At 40.9% G+C, this 12,107-nt stretch overlaps 1 protein-coding gene and 1 long non-coding RNA gene across 5 annotated transcripts in view; one reads left to right on the forward strand and one right to left on the reverse strand.

The window, feature by feature from the left end:
* Positions 1–4,548, forward strand: part of LOC121277066 (AP-3 complex subunit sigma-1) — a 77,343-nt gene extending 72,795 nt beyond the window's left edge. For 3 of the 4 annotated variants that reach the window (XM_041186000.1, XM_041186004.1, XM_041186001.1), the window contains one exon: positions 3,134–4,548. In XM_041186000.1, the coding sequence (XP_041041934.1) occupies positions 3,134–3,262 (129 nt within the window). In that variant the 3' untranslated portion in view covers positions 3,263–4,548. The remainder of the gene's footprint in view (positions 1–3,133) is intronic. The other variant, XM_041186002.1, reaches the window with a different exon arrangement.
* Positions 4,429–11,888, reverse strand: LOC121277067. Its single transcript, XR_005942797.1, has 3 exons — positions 11,749–11,888; positions 8,477–8,548; positions 4,429–4,649 (listed from the first exon to the last, which is right to left on the reverse strand). It is a non-coding gene; the product is annotated as an uncharacterized LOC121277067 (long non-coding RNA).
* Positions 11,889–12,107: the final 219 nt, after the last annotated feature.

Genomic DNA, 12,107 nt, shown 5'->3' on the forward strand with positions numbered 1-12,107 from the left:
ATTTTAACTAAAAGTAATTGAGATGGCAAAATGCTGCATCATAAATTCTGATAAAAGGCTGTTTGTCTAAAGCCTGCTCATCATCTTTTCTGAATAATGAGATTTCTTCCTCTTAATTTTATTTTCTTTCAAACTATGAAACTCCCTTTGAATACATGATATTTTTACAGTTTTTCTTCAACTATGTCATCTGAATTTTTACTAGAGTAACCATATTCAATTATTTAATTCTATTTTTTGTTTAATCCCCTCATGCATTTCATAATGTCACCCTTTTGTGATGTGTTCTGTGCAATCAGTTTAATGCATTGATCTAGTTTTAATTTGTGACATGCTGTTAATTTCCATAGACCATTTGATAATCATAGTAAAGTAATTCCATCAACTCTGCATATTACTCACATATCTGGTGTCTTTAACTTTGAGCCTGACATTTTTTTAAATGATATTTCTGTGTATTTTTATTTACTGTGAGTAAAGCATTAGCTCTGTGCATCACTTGTTATGCTGTTGGATGAACTCTTATTACAGATGAAGTTTTAGAATGTCTTAAAGCTGTTGGTGACTCCGTTGCTTGAACACTGCATGAGCTTGCCCAGTAGTAATTCTTTGTCTATTTAACTTGCAGTGCATGACTTTTAAAAAAAAATGTTAGAATGAATGAATACGTGAAGCAGGGTATTTTGTGGGAAAACCTTTTATGGTTCTTTTTATATATTGTGCAAAATTGCTCGAATGTGTCTTTTAAAAATTGCTTTCAACTGGGGACCTAGGTTATTTTGTTTTACTTTCTTAGAATTATTGGTCAAATGGCAGGACTTCTTCCAAGGTGGACTTCGAACACTCTAACCTAGAAAAGTGTCCTGTGGGAAAAGCTGAAGGTGTTGGAAACATACAAAAGTCTTATCAGCATCTGAATTATGCCTTTTGTCATGAAATTTTATCAGATGAGTTAATGCATCCCTAAAGGTGATGCTTGTACCTGGTAGCCATATTTTTCCAAGCGATTTCTGACAGACATGAACTGATCCTAAGTGTTTGGTTACATCTTAAAGAACTCGCTGATTTAAAGTCAGTACCTTACCTTATTTTTAATCAGAATAACTTAATTTATTCCACCAGTGGGCAAAATGTTGCCTTTTGAAGTCCTGTCTAAAGATGGTTAGGTTAGAGTCTTTTTCTATTGTATAAAAGTAGGAGTAAAGTGGAAATTTCACTTGAAATGGTTATAAGAAAGCACAATGAAAATGGTCTTCACTGGGCTGTGGTTGACGACAGCATTGTGAAATCCTGCCTTCATTTGCACAAAATAATGAATAGCCCAAGAATATTTCCTTTTGCACGTGGTGATGCCTTAGATATTTACTAGCTAAGCGAGTTTTGACTATTTCTAGTTGGTCTCCTGTAGAGTTTAAACTGCTGCTTCAGATATAGTAAATTTACTTTTCTTTCCAATAAGCCTACGGTAGGACTGATTTGTACAAAATAAACTACTCACTTGGTTATTGTTGGAGCAGTACAGACAGGTGGAATATTTATGGGGGGAGTTCCATGATATCCCACTGAAAGATAATGAAAACTCTGGAGAAATAATATAAGTACTTATTTAAACCATTTCTCCAGTATTTCTACAAATCATGAATCAAAGTTAGTGAAAGATTGGAAGGGCCCTTGTGGTAATTGCTGCCGAGGATGTCTAAAGGTGACACTGACCTCTGCCAAAAAACACTGTAAACATCTAATACCAGTAACACTTTCCTAGTGGAGAAAACTTGGATCAAGTAGAATTCATTTTTGTAATGATAGGTAAGCTTTAGATCAGTGGTAGAACTTACTCCCTGGGGCATAAGGCCCACTTCAGGACTTGGCCCTTAATCTAGGCTGACACTTCAGTGTAGCACCAAAGCAGTGCAACAGTCTGAGGTGCTGTCTTTCAGATGAGATATTAAACTGAGGTCCCATCTAACCTGTATCCAAGTAAAAGATCCCACAACGCTATTCTGAAGAAGAGCAGGGTGTTTTCCCCAGAGTTCTGGTCAATATTTATCTCTCAACCAACATCACTAAAACAGATTATATGATCACTTATCTCATTATTCTTTGAAGGACCTTGCTGTGTGCAAATTGGCTGCTCTGTTTCCCTATATTACATCAGGTTTTTTTTAAAAAGTTGTCTGTAAGGTGCTTTGGGATGTCTTGAGGTCATGAAAGATGCTATATAAATGCAGGTTTTTTTTGCTTTAGTATACTATGATTAAAATACTGTGTTTTTTTCCGTTTCCAGAATAGTCATTAATGGTGAATTAATTTATAAGTTATAGATTAATACAGCACAGGAATCCATTTTGCTCATCATACCAACCAGCTCTCCAAAAGAACTACCAGTTACTCCTACTCCCTCTTCTTTCCACACAGCCCGGCAGCATTTCCTTTTTTAGATAGAGGTTCAACTCCCTTTTGTTAGCTACTATTGAATTTGCTCCTGCCAGCCTTTCAAGCAATGCATTCCAAATTATAATTTAAACATTAAGGAATTTTTTTATTTGCAAATAGACACAATCATACTAGTTTCATCATACAGATCAAAAGAGGTTTATAATAAAATGTTGCAGCTCTTTTAAGTCAGTAATCCTATGTAATCACCTTTGTCAATATTGAAACTGCTACAAATAAAGTAACAGCTACTATTTTGTGGAAATGGCCAAAAATATTGTGTTCCACTTAAAACGATGCAAAATCCAAAACTTCCTTGTCATGGAAATATTCTTGGGCTACTGATTGAATGACATATTTAAATGTTGTGTTTGCTGCAATAACTGAATTAATTTATCACACTTTGGGTAGTTCAGATGCCTGAGGCATGGTTTCCAGTCTGTCTAAAAAGAAATTATGAATTTAATTCTTTAAAAATATTGAAGATCATTTCAGAACCTGGGGGAGGAAACACTTCCACTTTTTGCCCTTGATACTAAAAGTATGTATAAAGGACACATTTGCAATTCTGCAAATAACGAACAATGGAAAACTTTCAAGTTTTTTCATCAGTAGAATCGATTTTTGAATTTTAATTCTGTGTGTTTGAGTACTCAACCACTAATTACTTTTCTTTTCAAATTTACACACTTTAATATAGGCTGGTCTAGCAGGAGCTCCAGCCAGAGCTGTGTCAGCAGTAAAGAATATGAATCTGCCTGAAATGCCTCGAAATATTAACATCGGAGATATCAGCATAAAAGTGCCAAACCTGCCCTCGTTTAAATAAAAAATATACTCAACTTCCAGTTTGGGAAAGTTTCAGAAAAGGTTTACCATGCAACTGTCTACCAAATAAAGTATATAATTAGTATTGAAAAGTATGTTGGGAAATTTTATTCTGAATTGCACCAATGGAACAAAAAATAAATCGTTTGTGCTTGATTTGTTTTAAATCTGATCAGTTTCCTTTCTAATGTCACATTTACATTACATTCCGGCACTCTATGAAGTGACTTTTATTGTGTACTGGCTGCTATTTAAGATAATTTATTTAAGATGATAGTGACTTTGTACATTCTATGCTGTTAAACGGTTCTTTATATATCTGATGGGTCCCATATAAAGAGTAAAGCAAACACTCTATTTTTTTGGGATATTTGTATTTATTCAGAAGTCTGTTGTATAGGGAGCCAAAGAAGCTTGTATGATGACAAGTTTTCAGTTGCAGTGTTATGACAGCTTAAAAATAAATAAGTTTTATCAGAACTTAAAATGTGCAAGTTATGTCATCCTTTCCAGTCCTGGACTTGTTGTAGAATCCAGCTTCAGCGAGACAGTTACACTATTTTGCTGACTGTGTATTCATGATAACATTTGTGTGTGTTTATAGTTAATGTCAACAGTCTTGAACAAGGTTAAAGCAGACACCATTGTGAAGTTTGGCATTAGATTTTAAATCACAATGTGATCAGAACAAGTCTATTTTTTAAAGTAATATTTTGGCATACCGGGGATGGAAAGGATAAAAACCATCTTAAGTACTAATAAACACTGGTTTACGACCAATGCATGCACGTTTGATGTTGTAGGTTTGACCTGTAGGCTGAGTTGTTTAATTTTTATAATGGAAATACTAGTCCATTGAGCACAATGTTAACCCTATGCATTACTTGTACAAACATCGAACAATTGTAATATATTCACTGTTTAGAAGTATAACATATTTATGATTGGAAGATTACTTGAAGTTAATGGCAAAGCATTCACAAATTACTTATCAGGTGAGAAAGAAAGAAAGACTTAAACACATAGCTGAAATGGGGTGATTTGAAGGATATTTCTATAAGTGTAATTTGCAGTGTCTAGTTATGGGGCTAAATACCACAGCTTGAAATGATTTGCAGATCAGCATATTTACAATCTAGAAAGAACAATTCATTTAGTTTTAAATTTCATCACAGTAGAATATATGCTAAGTAGTGAATACATTGATATTGTGCAGCAAAACAAGCAGCTGTAACTATCTCAATTTTTGTTACATGATTAATAAAGTTGTAGTTATTTTTGCCTTGATGGTTTGCAGTCTGAAGTTACTAGCATCCACCTTTGCATGCATCTCTGGAATTACAATATCCCTGGAATTACAGAAGCAAATAACTGCTGATGCTGAAAGTCTGAAATAGAAACAGAAATATTGAACTGTTAGCATTTCAGCTTAGTGACTATTATATTATTATTCCAATATGATTTAGGAACTATGTCTTCATGTGTATTATATACAAATATTCAGAATGTCACATCACTCACTACTGCGCTACAGCCTGCATATCAAACTAACAATGTATCAGAAAGCAATACATGGTGCAATCCAAGAAATGCATTTGATGAAGCTTCAGCATTTCAAAGTGAGATTTTTTTTTTTCAACCTCTGGACGCTACAAAGTCATAACATGGTGGCAGCAGGTGTCTGTAAATAAAACCCAAACAGGCTTGAAGGGCTGAATGGCCTACTCCTCCTCCTAAGTCCTATGTTCCTATTTTAAACTGATGTGTTGAACTAAATAGAGAGAAATTAGCCTGAATTAATGCCAGAGAGAGAGAAACTGAGTGAATTACACAAAAATAAAATGGTTGCCACTGCAACAATGAGTGCATAGCTCCACTCCCTATTGAATTGAGAGGTTAATGATGTCATAGAGGCATTTTAAGTCTAAACATGTGAAGATTGACATTCAGTAGTTTTCTAAAGGGTATTGGTGAAGAGGAAAGGGTTAGCTACGTTTTTTGTGGCAGAAGAGAAAGATTTAGATTTATTTAATAGGGTGGCAGTAAAAGCCTAAAGTTTTTGAAAAATTCACACATCTCCAGCCAAAGTCAAACCATCAGATCGACTGATATGAATTTTGAAGCCTGAGGCAAGAACCAGGTGTGCCTGTTGACAATTTCTTAATGAAATTGAGAAATGAAGAAAACAGCTGTAAATTCAAAGAAAAACCACTGAAAGACTGATAGATCCGCTCACTTGGGGCTCTGCACACCCTGATGTACAAAAAGTTTTGATTGGAAAGGACAAGCTCAATATCGCAGGCTTTTGACACTGCCAAAGTACATGAAGTGACAAGTAGACAAATGAAGATCCTGACTACCCAAACAGATAGCTTTCAGCTGAGTCAAGGGAAAGGCAGCAGATTAGATGCAGTGAAATAGCAACACACAAAAAAAAATGCACACCAGGCAAAGGAAGATGTACCAAAGCTGTGGACGACCATATGAGTTCACAGACCAAAGGTAATGTCTCTCATACAGATCAAACTGCTGAGCTGGTGGAATGCCAAATACTGAGGAAAAAATGTGCAGGGCAAAGAAAGGAGATTGTAAAAGAGTTGACAGAGGCAAAGCAACAGAATGAATAAGAGAGAAAATAAACCAAAACATGCATACCTTGGAAGATGGCAAACGTGAGGATACAATAGTCATGGAAACAATAAAATGGCATGAAATGTCTGGGTGCAACAGTTCTCAGAGAAATGAAATTCACAGAACGATTTGGATAAGGAAGGAGGTGAGAAATAAGCCCACAATCATAAATCTGAAGCTTGATAGCAGGGCACACAGTAACATCATCCCACCCAGACTACACCAGAAGATGTTCCTGGAAATTTGAAAGATACTAGTTCCCCAAGGAAAGATGCTCTGAAGCCAAGCAACGTCATGCTAATGGCTCGTGGGGAACTGAGATTTGATAACTAGGAACAATGCAAATCAGAGGGGGAGGCAATGACGATCTGGTCCAAATGTATCCAGATTGTTTTGATGAAACAGTTGGATGCTTTGAAGATTTTGAGTACCACATGACTATTGATCCATAGAAGAAACCAGTGATTTATCCCCAAAGTAAAATTACCAGCAGAGCTAAAAGAAAAAGCTTGAGAGCTCCAAGAGATGGAAGAAAAGAAAGTGATTGCCAGTCATAGAACCTTCAGATTGGGTACATTCCATCATTGTGAGAGGGAAGACAAATGGACGGCCATAAATTTGCCTGGCTCCCCAAAGATCTTAATCGAGTAATCCTGTTCTAACACTGGAAAAGATCATACCAGCTCTGGCAGGGGCAAATGTTTTCAGCAAACGTGATGCCAAAAACAGATACTGGAACGTTGAAGCTTGATGGGGAAACTGCACTATTGATGATGTTCGTCACATCCTTTCGGACAGTACAAATTCTTGCATCCGCCTTTAGGCCTTAGTGACCCAGGATGTGTTCTGGCAGAAAGACAAGATGCAAAACTGCAGTCGGCATAGCTGGTGATATCCAGATCTATGTTGTAGATGGAACAGATCATGACTACCATCCAACATGGTCAGTATAGCGTGCCAAATCATCACTGAGTGATGACTACCTTGGTACAAAATTCTACCACCTAAGCAATACTGTGAATAACATTTTGAGAAAAAAGAAAACAAGCTATATAAAATACTCTTAAGGTGTTCAATTTAATTATAAAGGTCTGTTGCTAATCTTTTAATTTTTAATGTAATGTTAATTTATTGGAACAGTTATATTAATATAGAAGCATTTTTTTAAAGAAAGGGATGTTATACTATTCCAATATGATTGAGGAATTATGTTCACATATATATAAGTATTCAGAGTGTTGTATCACCCACTGCTGCATTACAGTCTGGATATCTAATTAACAGTGCATCGATCTGCAGCGCATGTTGTGATCTGAGAAAAACATTCAGTTGAAGCTCCAGCATTTGAGTTTAAAAGTGTGATTAATTGAAACTTCTGGGAACAACTAGGAACCACAAGATATCATCAGAATTGGAAAAAGTGAGAGAGGTAACAGGTTTTAAGCAAGTACAGAAACAGTGGAAGGAGGGAAAGTCTGTGATTAGGGTGTGAGGCAGGAAAAGGCAAAAGGGGTAGTAATTGGAAAAGTAAGAAGAAAACGAATGGGTCTAGGGGAAGAGTAAATGAGAAAAGCTGAATTATAACCATTGGCCCGTTTTTTTTTTGGACAGCAGTGCTCATAATGATCTAAAATTGTTAAAATCCAGTGGTGAGTCTGTAAAACTGAAGTGCCTAATCAAAAATGAACCTTGACAGATGAAAGCCTTAAATCCTATGTACATCCGTTCATGCCAACTTGAAATGGGGTGGCCAAGTGGACAGTATGCTTAAAGAAAACAGAAACATATTCTTCCTCAGACCCCTCTCATCCCTTTCAGGCTCCCTATCTATGGCCTGTTGTTGATCTACACTGGCTACGTCCATCCCTTGGCTGAGAGCGCTCTGCCTCCTGGTCTCACACATCAAAAGAATGCAGAAGTATGTGCTGAGATTGATCTTAGGCCCTCAGTACCAGTTGTACAACAAGGCCATTCATGTTGCAAAGCTCGAAACCCTAGAAACGAGACAAATTAACATTTGTACCAAGTTTTGAAAATCCCTTATGCAATCTACCCAGATTCAGACCCTAGAGCAAACAAGACAACTCAAAGAATTTCAACTAAATTCAGCCCTGTAAGATGCAAGATGGAAAGCTACTGATGTAGTCATATTCCTTAGATGGTCTGGGTCCTCATTGAAACACTTAAGTGATAAAATTTATATGTCCTTCAGTGGCTGTAATGTAGGAATGGTGCATTGGTTTGTAATTTTAATATAATTTTAAATCAACATTATTCTTCCTTTATTATCCCGTCCACCACTTCCACCACCTGCTGAATTTGTTTTCTATTTTTGTTACTACTTGACTGTTATATGTTTGCATGATTTTAACCTGATTAATTGGTCTAGATACAAAGTTCTTTTGATGCAAGTCACGCTGCATTTCAGTCTTGGGGCTGCGCACGTAATTTCTGAATAAACTATCATTAATATTATGAAGAGTTGTTTCTTGAGCTTATGTTGAACTTCATTATAATAATGCTAAGGGCAGAGTAAGAGAGGGGCAGAGAATTAAAATGACAGGAAACTCTTGGCCATGCTTACCTGTTGAACAAAGCAGTCTCTCAATCTGTCGTTGGCCTCTTTGGCATCATGAGCAGCAACACCCTGTACTAACTTGAAAGAAATCAAAGTAAATCGCTCTGTTAGAATTGCTTGAGTCCCATCTCAATGTTATTATCAGATAAGGATTTCTGATTAGTCACGAAATGGAATGAATGGCTAGCAGGCATGTTGGTTACATCCCATGCCAGGTGCAACTATCTGGTATTGGCTAGAACAATGGAAGCACCCAAGCAGCATCAAGTTAACTATCTGGAATTTTGTGGATCAGTTTCGTCCAACACATGGCCCGTGGTCTAGATTATGGCCCCCAAAGCCACTGTTCAAAATACCAGTCATACAGCTAAGTGAAGTTGAACATTCTGCAAGGGGCTGCTCCTCCAATCAGAGGCCATTACTCTGCTGCGCTTCCTGCTGATAGGCTCAATAGGCCCATTGACAGCAATTGTGGGAGAGAAAGAGTCTCTGGACGAGCAGCGATCACCGGCAGCGGTAAGCGTCCTGGGGTGGGAGAGAGGATTTGAGGGGGGGGGGGGGTGAAGAAGAGAGAAAGGAGCTGTGGGGTCCAAAATGAGAAAGGGGCTGCGGGCCTGAGGGGAGAAACAGGGAGAGAGTGAGAGAGCAGGAGTGAGTGTGTGTGTGTGTGTGAGAGAGAGAAAGAGCGGGAGTGAGTGTGCGTGTGTGTGTGAGAGAGAAAGAGCGGGAGTGAGTGTGTGTGTGTGTGTGAGAAAGAGCAGGAGTGAGTGTGCGTGTGTAAGGGAGGGGGAGAGGGACTGTGCGAGGGAGAAGGAGTGAGTACGAGGGAGTGCGTGTGCGAGAGAGGGAAAATGAGTGCGTGTGCAAGAGAGGAGGAGGGAGAGTGTGCGTGAGCGATAGGGGAGAGGGAGTGTGCGAGTGGGGGAGAGGGTGTGTGCGAGAGTGGGGGAGAGGGAGTTTGCATGTACGAGAGGGGGAGAGGGTGTGTGCGAGAGTGGGGGAGAGGGTGTGTGCATGTGCGAGAGTGGGAGAGGGAGTGTGCATGTGCAAGAGAGGGGGAGAGGGAGTGTGCGTGTGCGATAGAGGGGAAGAGGGAGTGTGCGTGTGCAATAGAGGGGGAGAGCGAGTGCACGTGTGAGGGAGAGTGAGTGTGCATGCGCGAGAGAGGGGTAGTGGGATTGTGCATGTACGAGAGGGGGAGAGGGAGAGTATGTGTGCAAAGGAGAGGAATTGGGAGAGGGAGTATGCGAGGGAGAGAGAGTGTGTGTGAGAGAGGAGGGAGAGAGCGAGTGCACGTGTGTATGTGTGCGTGTGAGAGGGAGAGAGGGAGTGTGTGTGTGTGAGAGAGGACAGAGAGAGAGTGCGTGTGAGTGTATGTGTATGTATGTGAGAGAGAGGAGGGAGAGAGAGTGCACGTGTGTTTGTGAGAGAGGAGAGAGAGTGTGATTGTGTGAGAGAGGGATTGTGTGTGTGTGTGAGAGAGAGGAGGGAGTGTGCATGTGTCTGTGAGAAAGGAGGGATAGAGAGAGCATGTGTATATGAGAGAGTGCCTGTGTGACTCACTCCCAGGCTCAGGGTTCTTAGTCACCCTCATCCCCACTCACCAACATATTCTCACCCACTCACACAGCGGGTGAGGGTGAGTGAGTAAGCACCCTGAGACTAGAAGCAGAATTTTACCGTCAGCAAGCAGGGGGCGGGGCCCGCTCGCCGACGCGTAATAATGACGCGGGATGACATTGGGCGGAACCCCTGATGTCACCCCACCCCATTTAAATTTTCAGGAAGGCGGGGGTGCAGCAAAATCAGCTGTGGGTCCGCCGACCTGTCAATGGCCACTTGAGGCCATTGACAGGATCAATGAAGCAATTAAAGGCCCTGCTCGTCCAACCTTAAGGCTGGTAGTTCAGCCAGGAGCCCCGACGGCAACTAGAAAAAAAAAATGAAACCTCACCCATTGTCACGTGAGGGGACATGTAATGGATTTTTCTTTTCTCTATTTTTAATATTTTTAAAAGTCAAGGCGATCCCCCTGAGGCTGCACTTAGCCTCAGGGAGCCAATTACACTCTTTCGTGCGTGAAAGAGGGCACTCTTGATTTTAGGGAATCCCCCCTGCCCGCACAGGGAGCACATAGCGCTTCCCGGCGGACATCACGCTGGGCGGGCGTTAATTGGCCCTCCCATGTAAAATGGCGGCGGGGCCCTGATCGCTGGCGGCGATCGGCTCCGGGCACGCCCGACGAATGGAAAATTCATCTCTAGCAGTGAGCCAGCCACACACACGTTCACTCTTTTACACTCTAGTGGTCATTTTTATTGGTTACTCTTTTTTAAAATGATCAATTTATTGCTTTGGCTGCTTTATTTTTGCTCAGCAGGTTGTTTCTTCTCACACAGCTGTTGTTTCAGATTCACACATCTGTCTGAAATCTGTTCATCGGCCCCTTGAGTGAGAAAAAAAATGGAAATGTGCCCCTCCCCGCCACCCTGCCCCCACCCCACCCCTCTCACTGGCACCCCCCACCCCCCCCCACCCCTCTCACTGGCACCCCCCACCCCCGGGCAGGTTCTGAGGCAGGGGAGGGGGAAGAGTGTGAAATTGTATGGACTGGATTCCCTCTGGGATCCCCCCCCAACTCTCCCCAGCCTGGTTGCGATTTTATGGTGGGGCAGGCAGGCTCTTGGTGGGGAAACCCTCCCTTGCCCCAGTTAAGGCCCTTAAGTGGCCACAAAGGCCTGTGCCCACCCAGCCTTAACTTTTAGGCTGCTGATCGGTGGGGGGGAGCACACCCAAAAATGAACAAGAGTTGGGTGGGAAGTTGGGGGTTGGGGGGTGGGGGGGGGCGGAGGGGGGCAGTGGGGTCAGGGTGGAAGATGCCTCCATCAGAAGCCCCCTCCTGACTGGGGGCACCCTCCCCTTAAGGCCCGGAGTCGACAGGACCAAACTCCCGCCATCCTGAAAATTCAGGCCTTTAAGTCTATTGTGTAACTATTGTCGTTATTATCCTATTGGTGTCTGAGTAATAACATTGTATTTGGACAATACACTCAAGTTTGAATCACAAAGAATCATTTAATTGAGTTTGAGATTTCCTAACATTAACTAATTGTCAATCCATTCTAATATATTAACCCCAAGCTCATGAGCTCTAACTTTGTCTAAATGCCTCTTGTGTGGCATCTTATCTAATGTTTTTTGAATTCTGGAGAACTAGTCCCTGTGCTACTCTTGTCCCTTACCCTGGCTTCAGCTGTCTCAACACATGCAGATCTCACCTCTAACCTGCCCTCTAAGATGCATGCAATCTCAGTGTCTGAACTGGCGGCTGCACGTGTGAAACCAAGTGAGAATACTATGTCTCAATCATCACTCTTTTCTTGGTGTTCCTCCACTGCCTGGCCAGCTTGCATCCCTTTGATACCTGAAAGGAAAAAGGCAAAAGGGTAAGGTGAGCGGAGGGAGGGGAAAAGTAACAGGCGCATGCTTACATCATCTGTGGCTCCTAAATCAGAAAGGGGTGTGGGGTGAAGGGCAAGTAAGATTGTGAGAATAGAACCACTGAAAAATTACAGCACAGAAAAAGGCCATTCAGCCCATTCTGTCTGCGAAGAAAAAGAAACTAGCTGCTCATTTT

The sequence above is a fragment of the Carcharodon carcharias genome, chromosome 4, assembly GCF_017639515.1.
Source record: "Carcharodon carcharias isolate sCarCar2 chromosome 4, sCarCar2.pri, whole genome shotgun sequence".
Taxonomy (NCBI): domain Eukaryota; kingdom Metazoa; phylum Chordata; class Chondrichthyes; order Lamniformes; family Lamnidae; genus Carcharodon; species Carcharodon carcharias.